This window comes from Mixophyes fleayi, chromosome 2, assembly GCF_038048845.1.
Source record: "Mixophyes fleayi isolate aMixFle1 chromosome 2, aMixFle1.hap1, whole genome shotgun sequence".
Taxonomy (NCBI): domain Eukaryota; kingdom Metazoa; phylum Chordata; class Amphibia; order Anura; family Limnodynastidae; genus Mixophyes; species Mixophyes fleayi.
In genome coordinates this window covers 1,224,078-1,244,026 of record NC_134403.1, presented here as the reverse complement: position 1 = coordinate 1,244,026, position 19,949 = coordinate 1,224,078, and the positions used below count along the sequence as shown (strand labels likewise).

The following is a 19,949-nucleotide window of genomic DNA, read 5'->3' as shown; positions in this document are numbered from 1 at the left end:
AAACGGTTGATGATAAGAGGTTTGAGCAAAGACACATGGAAGGCATTGGAAATACGAAGGTTCTTAGGAAGTAGAAGTTTGAAACAAACTGGATTTATCACTTGAATGATCCTATACGGACCAATAAAACGAGGAGCGAACTTCATAGATGGGACCTTCAAACGAATATTTTTGGTTGATAACCAAACACGATCTCCGATTTTCAGTGGTGGAATAGCCCGTCTCTTTTTATCTGCAAAAGACTTATATCTGGCAGAAGTCTTCTTTAAACAGGTTTTGACCTGTGACCAAATATTTTTGAAGGTTTGGCAAATAGTCTCTACAGCAGGAACTTGGGTGGGAGGGAGGGCAGGAAATTCCGGAAAAGACGGATGGTGACCGTAAACCACAACAAATGGAGTTTTAGAAGATGACTCATGATAACCATCTTCAACGTCCGAGGACGTCACGAACGCCCGATGAGGAGCAAGGCGTTCTGACAGAACCTTATCGCACAGATCCGTAGATGAAGGATCCTGTGGAGGAAGACCTGGTGGAATAGACGACTGTTGTATTTTAAGTGGAATAACTTGAGAGAGACAACGATGATGACATTCAGACCCCCAGGATGTGACTTGAGGAGTGTTCCAGTTGATCTGCGGGGAATGAAGTTGAAGCCATGGAAGGCCTAGTATGATCGGACTGGTAGTAACAGGAAGAATTAAAAATGAAATTTCTTCTTGGTGTAATACACCAATTTGAAGGGTTATTGGAGACGTACTCTGAGTGATGAGACCATTAATAATGTGTGATCCATCGATAGCAGTCACAGTAATAGGTGTCTTCAAAGTAATCATTGGTAGGGACCATAGATTCACGAGGGATTTAGAAATAAAGTTTCCCGCAGCTCCAGAGTCAATAAGTGCTTGGGACTTAAAGAATTTGGTAGCAAAGGAAACTGTAACATCAAAAGCACAAACTTTTAATTTCGAGGAACAAGAAGAGGACTCCAGAAACCCTAACCTTATCTCTCCAGTATTGGTTAGAGCCCGGCATTACCTGGGACATGAGTTCAGCATGTGAGTAGAGTCAGCGCAATAGATACAGAGTCTATTTATCACTCTTCGTTCTCTCTCCTCTGCAGTTAATTTGGAGCGACCTATCTCCATAGGTACTACTGGAGATGGAGCTTGATGAACTTGAGGTACCGAGCGAAGAGGCGCTTTGAAAGAAGTTACTCTTTTGGAATCATTCTCACGAAACCTCATGTCTACACGAAGGCAAAGGGAAATCAAATCATCCAAAGAGGAGGGTACTTCTTGTGAGGTCAGTGCTTTTTTAATTTTATCGGAAAGCCCTTGCCAGAAGGCGGCGATCAGTGCCTCAGCGTTCCACTGAAGTTCAGAGGCTAGTATCCGAAATTGAATGACGTACTGAGCTACGGTGCGAGATCCTTGGCGTAGACGGAGGATGCTGGATGCAGCGGAAATAACCCGACCTGGTTCATCAAATACACTTCGGAACGTGGAAATAAATTTGGCACTATCCTGTAATAATGGATCATTTCTCTCCCACAGAGGGGAAGCCCATGCGAGAGCTTGTCCGGAAAACAAGGAAATGAGATAGGCCACTCTGGAACGATGAGTAGAGAAATTTTGAGGTTGGAGCTCAAAATGGACGGAGCATTGGGTAAGAAAGCCCCTACAGGTTTTGGGGTCTCCATCATATTTTGAAGGAGTAGGCAAGTGTAGCGTGGAAGCAGTAGACACCTGGGATGGCAAAGGGGAAGAAGAAGACGACACGGGAGGATCAACGGTGGTTGCTACATTTTGCACAGAAGTTATTTGGGCAACTAAAGTCTGATAACATTGCAGCAACTGTTGTTGATGAACATCTTGTTGTTCCATACGGGTAACCAGATACCGCAGCATCTCAATAGCTGTTGGTTCCGATCCTGGGTTTGTCATGGCCTGATCTTACTGTCACGGGCACTAGGAGTCTTTGCCCAGGAAATCACCAGATGTTGGCTTACCAGAGTAATATAGATGGTAATAGGTACTCTGGTAGCAGGGTGACAACGGAACTGGAGGAACAGCAGATGGTGAGAGAATGCTCGAGGAAAGTCTATGACTAGCAGCACTGGTAGAGAGTATATAATTGAACACGAGGAACTGGATGGACAAGGAAACGTGAGGGTAGTCAGTGGTCTGCGTATAGCAAGTTGTACCATTGCTATAGTGAGGAGGAATGTCCAGAGGTAGCGAGGAGGTAGTGAGAGTCAGCGGTCTGCGTATAGCAAGTTGTACCGCTGTCTAGGTAAAGGAATGGAATCCAGGTGAAGGTAGATAACAGGGAAGTCAGTGGTCTGCGTATAGCAAGTTGTACCACTGCTATGTGAGAGGATACTTAAAACTGGTGTCACAGGGAACTGGAATCAGTGGTCTGCATATAGCAAGTTGTACCACTGCAATATATATGTGAGGAGGGCACGAGGAGATGAATGCTATGCAGAGTATACACGGGTACACAGAACTTGATCCCACGATGATATCACAATACAATGATAACAGAGCAGCACTGCTAAAGTATACAAAGTCACAAAAACAATCCAGGCAAATAGGAGACAAAGTCAATGGTAGCAATAGTCTCAGTGGATAGAGGACTCCGGAGGAGAACACAACACAGTGCAGCTAGATATGCAATACACCAGCAAAGTCAATGAGAAGTATGCATACCGCGGTTCAGGAGAGCAGGCTGTCAGAGAGGCGTGCCGGGATACCTGAACGGCTGAAGGCCGGCAGGAGGAGAGATCACTGGAAGGTGGAAGCGGTAATCAAGTTGGTGCAGCGCACGGTAGATAAACCATCATGAACGAGGCAATACTCTGGAAGCAGTAGTAAATGGAACTGGAACTTGAAGAACACGGGAGAGTTGAGGCGGGCTGAACTCCAGTAGCAGAGATGGAAGCAGCGGAGCGCTGACCCGATGAACACAGGAGAGTTGAGATGAGCTGGAACTCTGTAGAAGCAACGGAGGCAGCGGATAGGAATCAGCTGGCTGCAGACACGATGAACACCGGGGAGTTGAGGTGAGCAGGAACTCTGTAGAAGCAGCGGAGGCAGCGGATAGGAATCAGCTGGCTGCAGACACGATGAACACCGGGGAGTTGAGGTGAGCAGGAACTCTGTAGAAGCAACGGAGGCAGCGGATAGGAATCAGCTGGTGCAGACACGATGAACACAGGAGAGTTGAAGTGAGTAGGAACTCTGTAGAAACAACGGAGGCAGCGGATAGGAATCAGCTGGTGTAGACACGATGAACACAGGAGAGTTGAAGTGGTCTGGAAACCACAATAGAAATAACAGGAATCAGCAGGAGCTGAATACACGAGGAAACACAGGAACACCTTCAGAGGCTCATGGGAATGAGACTCCAAGATCAGGCCACGAGGTATTGACCACAGGTGCTTTAAATAGGGAGTGTTGCCTGATCAGCCAATTAATGAAAAGTAACAGATACTGAAGGCTTGAAAGGGCTGCACATGCGCAGACCCTTAGGATGGCGGACGGCCACGGTTCCTAAACATACGAGAAGTAGCACTCACAGTCCGGTGAGTGACACGGATAACAGATTACATTGGTTTTATCTGTAGGTCACAGGAATTACAGCAGGTAAGTACGTTGTAAATGTGATTAAGGGATGAAAAGTCCCTCATTAAATTTTTAAATATAATAAAGTGAGTAGGTGTTAGGAGCATACAAACCAAACAATTGGCTGATATAATCATGTGACCTGTATGGTTGCTATCAACGTCGCTAAGCGACGTCACTAAGCGACGTCACTTATTATGGGAGGTTCTTCTCCTTTATAAGACTGGTTAACGTACACCTCGGCTTACCTTGAAAAAGCCTGTTAGCGAAACGCGTGTCGTCAAACGCTGCGTCTGCTGCTTATTATGACTCAGATCTAGAAATACTCTAAGATTGTTCACTGAGACAGTCTATTATTAGATAGCGGAAGATAGCAGGAATGGCGCTTATCAGACTAACCATTCTTTATTAGAGCTCAGTAAGATTAGAAGCTCTATAAACTACATTAGAATTTGATAAATATTAGTCTGAATGAATGATATTTGTTTAAAAGAATGAGTGAGAATGCATCATTCACTATACTAACCTATAAAAGGGGAGTGTTAATCAGTCTCTAAAGGGGGAGTGAATAAGAGGCTTAGATCTATATTATAAGAAACACCCTAAGACTATCTACTGAGTAAACTTACCAGGCAGCCATCGACTGATATTTATGAGATTAATCTATCCTCATTAGAGCCCCGCTAGATCAGGAGTTTCATAAAAAACATATCTAAATTTGAATACTTTAACTTCAAATGAATGATGTCTTCCTAAAGGAATGAGTGAAGATGTTATAAATCACTGAATAGACCAGCGCAGCTGGGTAGCTTTTTTCTACCTTCTAAACAGTTACTCACATTTATGGTGTATACATTCCACATCCTATCTTAATATTTCACTTTAAGTTCTTCAATGGAATTATTCCTTAATGTTATCATATTTTAATATTAATCAATAAAGTTATACATTTTAAAGGCCTAAGACCATTTAGTGCCTCTATTCTCAGACACACCTTTTCTCTCTCTTGTAAATAGTACTGATTCCAATGTAGTGTGTGAGTGCACCCCCCACTGCATATTATGAGGATGAAAATAATTCCCTTATCAGATAATTTGAAAGGAGCATTAATGTTCCACTTGGTGCGGTGCAATTTATTTAAAATTGTGAGTTAGCCCACTCCCTTGGCTGAGAAGCAACCCACACATGAAAGGTCTCAGGATGCTTTACTGTTGGCATGACACAGGACTGATGGTAGCGCTCACCTTTCCATCTCCGGACAAGCATTTTTACAGATGCCCCAAACAATCTGAAAGGGATTCATCAGAGAAAATGACTTTACCCCAGTCCTCAGCTGTCCAATCCCTGTACCTTTTGCAGATTATCAGTCTGTATCGGATGTTTTTCATGGAGAGAAGTGGCTTCTTTGCTGGCCTTCTTGACACCAGGCCATCCTCCAAAAGTCTTCGATGCACTCACACCTGCCCGTTGCCATTCCTGAGCAAGCTCTGCACTGGTGGTGCCCCAATCCGGCAGCTGCATCAACTTTAGGTGACGGTCCTGGCGCTTGCTGGACGTTCTTGGGTGCCCTAAAGCCTTCTTCACAACTAATGAAGCACTTTCCTTGAAGTTCTTAATGATCCGGTAAATGGTTGATTTATGGGCAATCTTACTAGCAGCAATATCCTTGCCTGTGAAGCCCTTTCTGTACAAAGCAATGATGACTGCACGTGTTTCCTTGCAGATAACCATGGTTAACAGAGGAAGAACAATGATTTCAAGCACCTCCCTCCTTTTAAAGCTTCCAGTTAGAATCACTGACCTGATGTCAGCTGGTCCTTTTATGGCAGGGCTGAAATGTAGTGGAAATGTGGTTTTTGGGATAAATTTCATTGTCATGGCAAAGAGGGACTTTGAAATTAATTGCAATTCACCTGATCAATTTTCATGACATTCTGGAGTATATGCAAATTGTCATCCTAAAAACTGAGGCAGCAGACTTTGTGAAAAATAATATTTGTGTCATTCTCAAACCTTTTGCCCATGACTGTACAATGCTAAGATTCCCACTGCTCCACTCAGCAGTACAATAACAGGTAAATATTATATACAATCTGTCAAGAAACGGGGGTGCTACATGACTGAGAACCTTTTATTCATCACCCGTTTCTCACAGTTTAATGTACTTTTTAATCCTTGGCCCAGTGTAAGTATATACACCACAGCATCGGTGTATTACATGTATTTATATTTCATGTTATTAGGTACATTTTGCACTTGCTATTACCTGCAATATTGTATGTATTAGAAATATAAAGAATATTGCCATATTGTGTGAAAGTAACAGGACAGCAGAAGTAATTTTGCTTGTGTTAGCTAATGTAATTACCATTTATCTCTAATGTCCATTGTTATGAGGTATGGCATAGACCTGGTTTGTAATCAGAACAATGTCTGAGTGACTTGACATAGCTAGTTGGCAGCCCATGTTAATTATCTAGGTCAGCAGGTAATCTAAGAGGTAATGAGGTTAGAACTTCTAGATGATATGCAATGTGCCTCCACAGTAATATACTGGCTGAAAAAGCATTGGGAAATGCATTAATATGTATCAGTATAAATGCTATTGTATCAAACTGTATCACAGACTCAGATTGTGTGATGCTGCAGATACAATGTGTCAAATGTCTTAGTGTTTCATGTAAACGTGAAGTGTCATTCCTTGATGTTATATTGTAACCCTTTGTTTAGTGTATTCAGCCAAATAGCTAATTGAGTCAATCCATTCTATTGTATAATCAAGGTAACAGAGACTGTATGTCTAACAGTTAAAGTGTCCACTGATAGACCCTGTAGTCAGGGGGAGGAGTGAGATATTTGACCCTACTCCCTGTGCATACAGCCAAGAATATAGGGAGAGCAGAATGTCAAGAGAGCTATTCTAGCTTGGAGGATCCTGGTGTACAAGACATCAGCGAAAAGGACTCTGGGCCAGGAATCGTGGTGCCGCTGGAGGAAACCCTACCAAGACATAGTGAGCGTGAGCCAGTAACCCAGACTGGGCGACACTGTAACTGTCTAGCTAATCGGTAGTGGTAATATTGCGGGAGGAGAAGACTCTGAAAGAGACTGAGATTATTACATTGGAGTGCTGACTGCAAGAGGCTGCTGGAGGATACATGCTACCAATTACCCTATAACTTGTGAACGTCTTGTGGTGTTGTGCTGTCATAATAAAGCCGTATTTTGGATATATTCTGGTCTACCCAAGTGAGTTGAATCCCACAGAGGGTAACTGTCATCCCAGCTAAGGGTGGTATCCTCACACAATGCTATGTGTCACACTGCTCTAACAGGTAATATTATATACAATGCAACATGTCACACTGCTCTAACAGGTAATATTATATACAATGCTACGTATCACACTGCTCTAACAGGTAATATTATATACAATGCTACATGTCACACTGCTCTAACAGATAATACTATATACAATGCTACATGTCACACTGCTCTAACAGATAATATTATATACAATGCTACGTGTCACACTGCTCTAACAGATAATATTATATACAATGCTACGTTTCACACTGCTCTAACAGATAATATTATATACAATGCTATGTGTCACACTGCTCTAACAGGTAATATTATATACAATGCTACGTGTCACACTGCTCTAACAGGTAATATTATATACAATGCTACATGTCACACTGCTCTAACAGGTAATATTATATACAATGCTACGTGTCACACTGCTCTAACAGATAATATTATATACAATGCTACGTGTCACACTGCTCTAACAGATAATATTATATACAATGCTATGTGTCACACTGCTCTAACAGGTAATATTATATACAATGTTACGTGTCACACTGCTCTAACAGGTAATATTATATACAATGCTACGTGTCACACTGCTCTAACAGATAATATTATATACAATGCTACATGTCACACTGCTCTAACAGATAATATTATATACAATGCTACGTGTCACACTGCTCTAACAGGTAATATTATATACCATGCTACGTGTCACACTGCTCTAACAGGTAATATTATATACAATGCTACATGTCACACTGCTCTAACAGATAATATTATATACAATGCTACGTGTCACACTGCTCTAACAGATAATATTATATACAATGCTACGTGACACACTGCTCTAACAGGTAACATTATATACAATGCTACGTGTCACACTGCTCTAACAGATAATATTATATACAATGCTACATGTCACACTGCTCTAACAGATAATACTATATACAATGCTACGTGTCACACTGCTCTAACAGATAATATTATATACAATGCTACATGTCACACTGCTCTAACAGATAATATTATATACAATGCTACATGTCACACTGTTCTAACAGATAATATTATATACAATGCTACATGTCACACTGTTCTAACAGATAATATTATATACAATGCTACGTGTCTCACTGCTCTAACAGATAATATTATATACAATGCTACATGTCACACTGCTCTAACAGATAATATTATATACAATGCTACATGTCACACTGCTCTAACAGATAATATTATATACAATGCTACATGTCACACTGCTCTAACAGATAATATTATATACAATGCTACATGTCACACTGCTCTAACAGGTAACATTATATACAATGCTACGTGTCACACTGCTCTAATAGGTAATATTATATACAATGCTACGTGTCACACTGCTCTAACAGATAATATTATATACAATGCTACGTGTCACACTGCTCTAACAGATAATATTATATACAATGCTACGTGTCACACTGCTCTAACAGATAATATTATATACAATGCTACATGTCACACTGCTCTAACAGATAATATTATATACAATGCTACGTGTCACACTGCTCTAACAGATAATATTATATACAATGCTACATGTCACACTGCTCTAACAGGTAATATTATATACAATGCTACGTGTCACACTGCTCTAACAGGTAATATTATATACAATGCTACGTGTCACACTGCTCTAACAGATAATATTATATACAATGCTACGTGACACACTGCTCTAACAGGTAACATTATATACAATGCTACGTGTCACACTGCTCTAACAGATAACATTATATACAATGCTATGTGTCACACTGCTCTAACAGATAATACTATATACAATGCTACGTGTCACACTGCTCTAACAGATAATATTATATACAATGCTACGTGTCTCACTGCTCTAACAGATAATATTATATACAATGCTACATGTCACACTGCTCTAACAGATAATATTATATACAATGCTACATGTCACACTGCTCTAACAGGTAACATTATATACAATGCTACGTGTCACACTGCTCTAACAGGTAATATTATATACAATGCTACGTGTCACACTGCTCTAACAGATAATACTATATACAATGCTACGTGTCCCACTGCTCTAACAGATAATATTATATACAATGCTACATGTCACACTGCTCTAACAGATAATATTATATACAATGCTACATGTCACACTGTTCTAACAGATAATATTATATACAATGCTACGTGTCACACTGCTCTAACAGATAATACTATATACAATGCTACGTGTCCCACTGCTCTAACAGATAATATTATATACAATGCTACATGTCACACTGCTCTAACAGATAATATTATATACAATGCTACATGTCACACTGTTCTAACAGATAATATTATATACAATGCTACGTGTCACACTGCTCTAACAGATAATATTATATACAATGCTACGTGTCACACTGTTCTAACAGATAATATTATATACAATGCTACGTGTCTCACTGCTCTAACAGATAATATTATATACAATGCTACATGTCACACTGCTCTAACAGATAATATTATATACAATGCTACATGTCACACTGCTCTAACAGATAATATTATATACAATGCTACGTGTCACACTGCTCTAACAGATAATATTATATACAATGCTACATGTCACACTGCTCTAACAGATAATATTATATACAATGCTACATGTCACACTGTTCTAACAGATAATATTATATACAATGCTACGTGTCTCACTGCTCTAACAGATAATATTATATACAATGCTACATGTCACACTGCTCTAACAGATAATATTATATACAATGCTACATGTCACACTGCTCTAACAGGTAACATTATATACAATGCTACGTGTCACACTGCTCTAACAGATAATATTATATACAATGCTACATGTCACACTGTTCTAACAGATAATATTATATACAATGCTACATGTCACACTGTTCTAACAGATAATATTATATACAATGCTACGTGTCTCACTGCTCTAACAGGTAATATTATATACAATGCTACGTGTCACACTGCTCTAATAGGTAATATTATATACAATGCTACGTGTCACACTGCTCTAACAGATAATATTATATACAATGCTACGTGTCACACTGCTCTAACAGGTAATATTATATACAATGCTACATGTCACACTGCTCTAATAGGTAATATTATATACAATGCTACGTGTCACACTGCTCTAACAGATAATATTATATACAATGCTACGTGTCACACTGCTCTAACAGGTAATACTATATACAATGCTACGTGTCCCACTGCTCTAACAGATAATATTATATACAATGCTACATGTCACACTGCTCTAACAGATAATATTATATACAATGCTACATGTCACACTGCTCTAACAGGTAACATTATATACAATGCTACGTGTCACACTGCTCTAACAGGTAATATTATATACAATGCTACGTGTCACACTGCTCTAACAGATAATATTATATACAATGCTACGTGTCACACTGCTCTAACAGGTAACATTATATACAATGCTACGTGTCACACTGCTCTAACAGGTAATATTATATACAATGCTACGTGTCACACTGCTCTAACAGATAATATTATATACAATGCTACATGTCACACTGCTCTAACAGATAATATTATATACAATGCTACATGTCACACTGTTCTAACAGATAATATTATATACAATGCTACATGTCACACTGCTCTAACAGGTAATATTATATACAATGCTACGTGTCTCACTGCTCTAACAGATAATATTATATACAATGCTACATGTCACACTGCTCTAACAGGTAATATTATATACAATGCTACATGTCACACTGCTCTAACAGGTAATATTATATACAATGCTACGTGTCACACTGCTCTAACAGATAATATTATATACAATGCTACATGTCACACTGCTCTAACAGATAATATTATATACAATGCTACGTGTCTCACTGCTCTAACAGATAATATTATATACAATGCTACATGTCACACTGCTCTAACAGGTAACATTATATACAATGCTACGTGTCACACTGCTCTAACAGGTAATATTATATACAATGCTACATGTCACACTGCTCTAACAGGTAATATTATATACAATGCTACATGTCACACTGCTCTAACAGGTAACATTATATACAATGCTACGTGTCACACTGCTCTAACAGGTAATATTATATACAATGCTACATGTCACACTGCTCTAACAGGTAATATTATATACAATGCTACATGTCACACTGCTCTAACAGATAATATTATATACAATGCTACATGTCACACTGTTCTAACAGATAATATTATATACAATGCTACGTGTCTCACTGCTCTAACAGATAATATTATATACAATGCTATATGTCACACTGCTCTAACAGGTAATATTATATACAATACTACATGTCACACTGCTCTAACAGGTAATATTATATACAATGCTACGTGTCACACTGCTCTAACAGGTAATATTATATACAATGCTACATGTCACACTGCTCTAACAGGTAATATTATATACAATGCTACATGTCACACTGCTCTAACAGATAATATTATATACAATGCTACATGTCACACTGTTCTAACAGATAATATTATATACAATGCTACGTGTCTCACTGCTCTAACAGATAATATTATATACAATGCTATATGTCACACTGCTCTAACAGGTAATATTATATACAATACTACATGTCACACTGCTCTAACAGGTAATATTATATACAATGCTACATGTCACACTGCTCTAGCAGGTAATATTATATACAATGCTATGTGTCACACTGCTCTAACAGGTAATATTATATACAATGCTATGTGTCACACTGCTCTAACAGGTAATATTATATACAATGCTACGTGTCACACTGCTCTAACAGATAATATTATATACAATGCTACGTGTCACACTGCTCTAACAGATAATATTATATACAATGCTACATGTCACACTGCTCTAACAGGTAATATTATATACAATGCTACGTGTCACACTGCTCTAACAGGTAATATTATATACAATGCTACGTGTCACACTGCTCTAACAGGTAATATTATATACAATGCTACGTGTCACACTGCTCTAACAGGTAATATTATATACAATGCTACGTGTCACACTGCTCTAACAGGTAATATTATATACCATTCTACATGTCACACTGCTCTAACAGATAATATTATATACAATGCTACGTGTCACAATGCTCTAACAGGTAATATTATATACAATGCTGCGTGTCACACTGCTCTAACAGGTAATATTATATACAATGCTACGTGTCACACTGCTCTAACAGATAATATTATATACAATGCTACGTGTCACACTGCTCTAACAGATAATATTATATACAATGCTACGTGTCACACTGCTCTAACAGGTAACATTATATACAATGCTACGTGTCACACTGCTCTAACAGGTAATATTATATACAATGCTACATGTCACACTGCTCTAACAGATAATATTATATACAATGCTACATGTCACACTGCTCTAACAGATAATATTATATACAATGCTACGTGTCACACTGCTCTAACAGGTAATATTATATACAATGCTACATGTCACACTGCTCTAACAGATAATATTATATACAATGCTACGTGTCACACTGCTCTAACAGGTAACATTATATACAATGCTACATGTCACACTGCTCTAACAGATAATATTATATACAATGCTACGTGTCACAGATCAGGAACATTTACAGAGATCCAGTCACTCACTTCCAGCTGCGGGAACTCTCCAGCATTAATACTAATCCTGCGGATCCCATTCATGGACAGATCCAGTTCTCTGAGAGCAGGAAATGTCCGGAAGCTCTCTGAGTAACAAGAGGTAACAGAGAGAAGTTATTACATTACAGATGACCCACTGACCGTATTCATACTCAGTACTCTCCGGAGCAGTAATAATGACCAGTACAGAGCACTTATCGCACCATCCGTGTCGGGTCTGAGGCCCCTAATTTCAGCCACTGGTTCTCTTTTTCTCTAGATTCAACTATTGTTACTTATTTATACATTTTGCAACTACATAAATGTGTTAGTAAGAAAATGTGTCAGTAAATCTGTGTAGAGTTGTGAGTTTTTGATGTAATAATATCCCTTATACATTACAGAGATCTCCTACAGATCCCCGTTCAGAGCTATTATTTATATTTAGTTATTTTCAGGTGTAAAGTGAGTAAGCGCCTGCGATAGCCCCAAGAACATTTCAGGGTAACAACCAAAGAACAGTGAGCCCTGATTTGTATCCAATCAGAATGATTTATTACTGGATTACTGTGTAAAAGGATTCGGCACTTACCCAGAGTCAGCAGATTCTCGGCTGAGTTCATATAGACCACACAGGTAAACTGCACAAACTCCTCCGCCTTGGCCTAGAGAGAGGAACACAGAGCGGTGGCAGCTGTGCAGACTGGAACTTACATTAACTACAGATATTATACATAACTCACCAGTATCTACATGTATCACTGGGTTCTTAATGTCATCCAGGCATTGTCCTGCTATTGTTAAAGTACATGTCCCAGAAAACAACCAGGACAGATATTTATTCACAGCGTTTTGCAAATTTATTCAACCCCCTAAAAAGTCAACAGATTTGTCTGTTTACAAATTACATATACACAGATTGTTCCAGACAGTATTTTTATTGTAAACCATTAGGCTCTTAAAGTACATTTTCAAACTCCTAGTTCAAAATCTGTCCGCAGGTTTATTTAATAAAAATAAAAACTGAAAAATGATGTTTGCATAAGTATTCAACCCCAGCAGACTAGTAGTTGGTAGAACCCTTTGCTGCAGTAACAGCTTTAAGTCTGTTGGGGTATGTTTTTACCAGATTTGTTCTTCTTTGTAGATGTGCTCCAGGTTGTTCAGGTTGGTTGGATGACGTCTGTGGACTGTAATTGGATTGAGATCTGGGGGTAAATGTATTAACCTCCAGATTGTTGAACTCCCGCGAGTTCGCCGTCTTCAGCACTTAAATTTAAAGCGGCGCTGCCTTGTAAAGGGAAACATCCCTTTAGCGCTCTCCGACCAGCCATATAAACTTTGGCGCCGTCTCGAGCCAATCAAGGCTCGCAGTGGCAAGGCCCCAGAAGTCAGCTGGCGACGGTGAGCAAGAAGAGAGGACGGTGTGGGACCACAGCAGAAAACAGAAGACTGGCCGTCAGCGGAGACAGAGAGCCCTTTTCAGAGCTAAGAGCTATTCTGTCTAGTGAAGACCCGGCAGGAGTCCCTGGAGGACGGTGGCGGCAAGAAGAGGACCTACGCCAAAGAAACGAGAGGTCTCCCTGGATCAGGTAAGGACCCCTGGGCACCACCTCTCCCAGGCCTGCGCCCGCACTCTTGACACTATCTATTCTGGCCACTGATCTCTCACCGGGCACAAGGCCCAAACGGCACCACAGTTAGGGGGGGGGGGGGGCACTGTAGGCTGTCTTTGAGCATTAGGCCCATAGCCAGGTAAGGGGCTCAGCCCCTGAGAGCAGGGCACAGGGCCCTTAGTTAGTTAGGTTGGTGCATTAGGCCCCATTACCAGGGAAGTGTGCAGCCCCATAGTCTAGGCGCTAGGCCCCCAGGGTAGGGTCAATTTGGTCGCTGGGGCCCACAGCAAATAGAGACTAGCCTTTCGTCATCGGGGGGGCAATAGGCCCGGAACGCCGTCCAGTTTAAGCAGGCTCTGTGCAGAGTAGGAAGATTTACTGTGCATTGTTGTACTGTATCGCACTGCGTGGGTTGTGGGGATTGTGTTTCCTCTCCAGGAGCAAGATGCCAGAGTCCCATTGGAGGTAGGCTCTGGTGCCCGGTCCGTTCTCTGGCCACACTTGAGCCCCGGAGGCATTGTAGTGCAGCCCTTTTGAGTTCCGGGGGTGTTACCCGCGGTTCCATTTGGGTGTCTGTTGCTAAATTCCGGCAGGTTAGCCTGACGGTTCCACTGCAGACAGTGTACTGTGGGGTCGGGCGGGGTTCACCTGAGTTCCGGCAGTGCTACTGACGTTTCCAGGTGGGAACCACCAGACCCGGTGGCATTTGCTGGCAAGTGTAGCTTTGTTACCTTAACTTTGGGTAACAACTACTGGTTAGTAGAGCGTTTGGGCGAGAACGTTCTCTGTCCCAAATACTCGCATCACCCCGTGTCCAAGCCGGAGTTAGACGGGGTGACAGCAGACGTAATCGAGCGAGTGTCTCCGTTCCTGTTTGTAGCCCCGGACAGACCCTTCCCCCTCCCCTCTCCCTTGGTAGGCACGTCACTCTTTTTGTCTCATCTGCAGACGGAAGGGGAGCAATCGGACTGAAGTATGGTGGTGGGTGGTGGGTTAACTCCAGCCGGAAGACGCAACACCTTCCATAGCAGTCCCTCAGGATCGGGCGAGTACCTCCAGTTAGACCAGGGAAACCACCCTTGTGGGTACGTGGGGTAGCGACCCCCTCAGTAGCAATGCTGAATTTAGAATTATTAGTTTTACTCAACTCTTGGCTATTTAGCAACACTACTTAAAGGACACCCACATTTTGGTGTATTCAGCAGGATCCCGACAGGAAGCTATGGAGTATAGGGACGACAACCTCGCAGCACACGATGAAATACAGGTAAGCCAACCGCCGGGGGAGAGCCTGCAGGGTCCTCTGAGCTTAGCACCCCTCGCCATGGACCAGCCCCCGTGGTTGGTGATGCATCCAGGGTTCGAGGAACCTGATGTTATCAGACTGGGAGGAGCGGCTGAGAGGGACCATACGGCTAAACGGCGTGCAAGAGGACTTGCCGGCCAACACGCTGGAGGGTGACGACCGACGCACCGTGCTCCTCTGCCAGCGGAATAATTTTAGGTTAGGGTACTTATATGGGGATCCGTCCTCCGTTATGACGCTGCTCAGATGGTTCTTCACGCAGTTCCAACGGGAAGACGAGACTATCTCCCAGTTTGCTATCGCCCTTCATGAAATGCTAGTGGAACTTCAGAAGAAAGATGAAGAGGGATTGGGCCATCCCGAACGGCTCCTGAAGGACCAGTTCATCACGGGACTCCAGAATGTCCGATCACGTGCGGATGGTGAAGGAAATTACCTTCCATCAGGCACAGACAGACACCAATGATTGGGAGGGTGTGTCCGAGATCTGACCGACGTGATTCGGCAGACGAAAGAGGAGATGGGGCAACTGAAGGAGGTGGGAGAACTAAAGAGTGCCTGAGGAGAGCGGGAGAATGCCAGAAGTGGAATGAGGGACGGGCAGCGGCGACGGCCTTCGGGCGGGCCTCGATGTTGGTAGTGCGGATGCATGGGACACTTGGCCAGGAGTTGTCCCAAAGTGGGGCACTGATCGGCTTTAAACCAGAAACCCCTGCGGTATAGGGACCTACCGCAGGGGAAGCTGACAAAGAAAAGCATATCGCCAATTCGGCAGAATTGGTGGGAGAGTGTCCCGTAGTCATGGCTCGCCTGCAAGACCACCATCAACGTTGTCTGTTGGACACCGGATCACAAGTGACGTCCATGACTTCATCCTGTTTCCAGAAGTATTACCGCCACCTACAACAAGAACAGACAGGAACCTGGATTACTTTCACGGCCGCTAATCACTCACTATGGGCGATCCTTGGGGAACCAGGGCATTGTAGTGGTGGATAGCTCGGAATTACAACACAGACCGGTAATTCTTGGGCTGAACATCCTGCGGTGATTGGATCAAGTTTTGTGTTAGAAGAAAGGTCCTTCCTACTGGAAAGAGCTAAGAGTACAGCGGTCCGTCCAGCAGGCGCTGCAAAGTGTGATTCGCTGGTGTGGTCCGGCCCTGCAGGGAGATCGCTCGGCATCTCTTGGCTTGATCCGCACCAACTACTGTCAAGCAGTGGTAGTCTCACCCAGACAGGAGCCTCCTACCTCCATCCTGTTGTGGATGGAGGTAGGGACACGGCAAAGCTTGGAAGACTGGGAAGTCCTCATTGAGCCGGTTGGACCGCCGGAGACGGAGGCCACCCACGATTGATCGCACTTCGGCCCTAGTATAGGATGGAAGAGTTCCCATCCGTTTCTGCAACGTGGGTGACCAGCTTCAGAGGATACCTCCAAACACACTGCTGGCTCAGATCCAGCCAGCGGAAGAGGAAGAAGTGGAGGCAAATCCGGGCTTGACGTTGTCCCCAGCCCCACAAAAGCCCTGAACCATGGTGGTCCTAATGACCCCCACTGAGGTACCTACTCCCACTTGGAACGGAAGGGTAATCCATGAGAATATGGATGTGTCCGGAGAAGAAATTTCACCCAGGGAGGTCCAACAACTAGAGGAAATCCTGTGGAGAAGACAACAAGTGTTTTCCCATCACGAGGATGATTTTGGGTTCACCAACCAAAACGCTATTGTCACGGGCACTAGGAGTCTTTGCCCAGGAAATCACCAGATGTTTGCTTACCAGAGTAATATAGATGGTAATAGGTACTCTGGTAGCAGGGTGACAACGGAACTGGAGGAACAGCAGATGGTGAGAGAATGCTCGAGGAAAGTCTATGACTAGCAGCACTGGTAGTGAGTATATAATTGAACACGAGGAACTGGATGGACAAGGAAACGTGAGGGTAGTCAGTGGTCTGCGTATAGCAAGTTGTACCACTGCTATAGTGAGGAGGAATGTCCAGAGGTAGCAAGGAGGTAGTGAGAGTCAGCGGTCTGCGTATAGCAAGTTGTACCGCTGTCTAGGTAAAGGAATGGAATCCAGGTGAAGGTAGATAACAGGGAAGTCAGTGGTCTGTGTATAGCAAGTTGTACCACTGCTATGTGAGAGGATACTTGAAACTGGTGTCACAGGGAACTGGAAGCAGTGGTCTGCATATAGCAAGTTGTACCACTGCAATATATATGTGAGGAGGGCACGAGGAGATGAATGCTATGCAGAGTATACACGGGTACACAGAACTTGATCCCACGATGATATCACAATACAATGATAACAGAGCAGCACTGCTAAAGTATACAAAGTCACAATAACAATCCAGGCAAATAGGAGAAAAAGTCAATGGTAGCAATAGTCTCAGTGGATAGAGGACTCCGGAGGAGAACACAACACAGTCCAGCTAGATATGCAATACACAAGCAAAGTCAATGAGAAGTATGCATACCGCGGTTCAGGAGAGCAGGCTGTCAGAGAGACGTGCAGGGATACCTGAACGGCTGAAGGCCGGCAGGAGGAGAGATCACTGGAAGGTGGAAGCGGTAATCAAGTTGGTGCAGCGCACGGCAGGTAAACCATCATGAACGAGGCAATACTCTGGAAGCAGTAGTAAATGGAACTGGAACTTGAAGAACACGGGAGAGTTGAGGTGGTCTGAACTCCAGTAGCAGAGATGGAAGCAGCGGAGCGCTGACCCGATGAACACAGGAGAGTTGAGATGAGCTGGAACTCTGTAGAAGCAACGGAGGCAGCGGATAGGAATCAGCTGGCTGCAGACACGATGAACACCGGGGAGTTGAGGTGAGCAGGAACTCTGTAGAAGCAACGGAGGCAGCGGATAGGAATCAGCTGGTGCAGACACGATGAACACAGGAGAGTTGAAGTGAGTAGGAACTCTGTAGAAACAACGGAGGCAGCGGATAGGAATCAGCTGGTGTAGACACGATGAACACAGGAGAGTTGAAGGGAGTAGGAACTCTGTAGAAACAACGGAGGCAGCGGATAGGAATCAGCTGGTGTAGACACGATAAACACAGGAGAGTTGAAGTGGTCTGGAAACCACAATAAAAATAACAGGAATCAGCAGGAGCTGAAAACACGAGGAAACACAGGAACACCTTCAGAAGCTCATGGGAATGAGACTCCAAGATCAGGCAACGAGGTATTGACCACAGGTGCTTTAAATAGGGAGTGTTGCCTGATCAGCCAATTAATGAAAAGTAACAGATACTGAAGGCTTGAAAGGGCTGCACATGCGCAGACCCTCAGGATGGCGGACGGCCACGGTTCCTAAACACACGAGAAGTAGCACTCACAGTCCGGTGAGTGACAGTACCCCCCCTTTTAAAGGTGGGCACAGAACACCTGGAACCGGGTTTGTCCGGAAACTTGGAGTAGAACTTCTTAAGAAGAGTTGGAGCGTTGAGATCTTCTGCTTTGATCCATGAACGCTCCTCAGGACCAAAGCCCTTCCAATGAACGAGGAAACGAAGAACTCCTCGCGAAATTTTTGCATCTAATATGTGAGTAATCTCAAAGTCCTCCTCTTGATGAATTTGAACTGGCCGAGGTGCTGAAGGAGGGACCGAGAAACGGTTGATGATAAGAGGTTTGAGCAAAGACACATGGAAGGCATTGGAAATACGAAGGTTCTTAGGAAGTAGAAGTTTGAAACAAACTGGATTTATCACTTGAATGATCCTATACGGACCAATAAAACGAGGAGCGAACTTCATAGATGGGACCTTCAAACGAATATTTTTGGTTGATAACCAAACACGATCTCCGATTTTCAGTGGTGGAATAGCCCGTCTCTTTTTATCTGCAAAAGACTTATATCTGGCAGAAGTCTTCTTTAAACAGGTTTTGACCTGCGACCAAATATTTTTGAAGGTTTGGCAAATAGTCTCTACAGCAGGAACTTGGGTGGGAGGGAGGGCAGGAAATTCCGGAAAAGACGGATGGTGACCGTAAACCACAAAGAATGGAGTTTTAGAAGATGACTCATGGTACATGTTGTTGTGAGCGAATTCAGCCCATGGAAGCAATTCTACCCAGTTGTCTTGGTTGGCTGAAGAGAACATCCTTATAAAAGTCTCAAGATCTTGATTGACCCTTTCGGTTTGTCCGTTTGATTGAGGATGGTAGGAGGATGAGAGTGATAATCGTATGCCCAAGGTCTTACAGAGGGCCCGCCAGAATCTGGAAACGAATTGTACTCCTCTATCTGAAACAATCTCGGACGGACATCCATGAATACGGAAGATTTCTTTGATGAAATAATCAGCCAGAGTAGAAGAAG

General features: G+C 42.7%; 1 protein-coding gene across 3 annotated transcripts in view; it reads right to left on the bottom strand.

The window, feature by feature from the left end:
* XRRA1 (X-ray radiation resistance associated 1) overlaps positions 1-19,949 on the bottom strand; it is a 118,313-nt gene that overhangs the window by 56,141 nt on the left and 42,223 nt on the right. For 2 of the 3 annotated variants that reach the window (XM_075198317.1, XM_075198316.1), the window contains exons 5-6: positions 13,282-13,354; positions 12,699-12,796 (exon numbers count right to left, since the gene is read on the bottom strand). In XM_075198317.1, the coding sequence (XP_075054418.1) occupies positions 12,699-12,796; positions 13,282-13,354 (171 nt within the window). Of the gene's footprint in view, positions 1-12,698; positions 12,797-13,281; positions 13,355-13,432; positions 13,537-19,949 lie in introns of those variants that run through there. The other variant, XM_075198318.1, reaches the window with a different exon arrangement.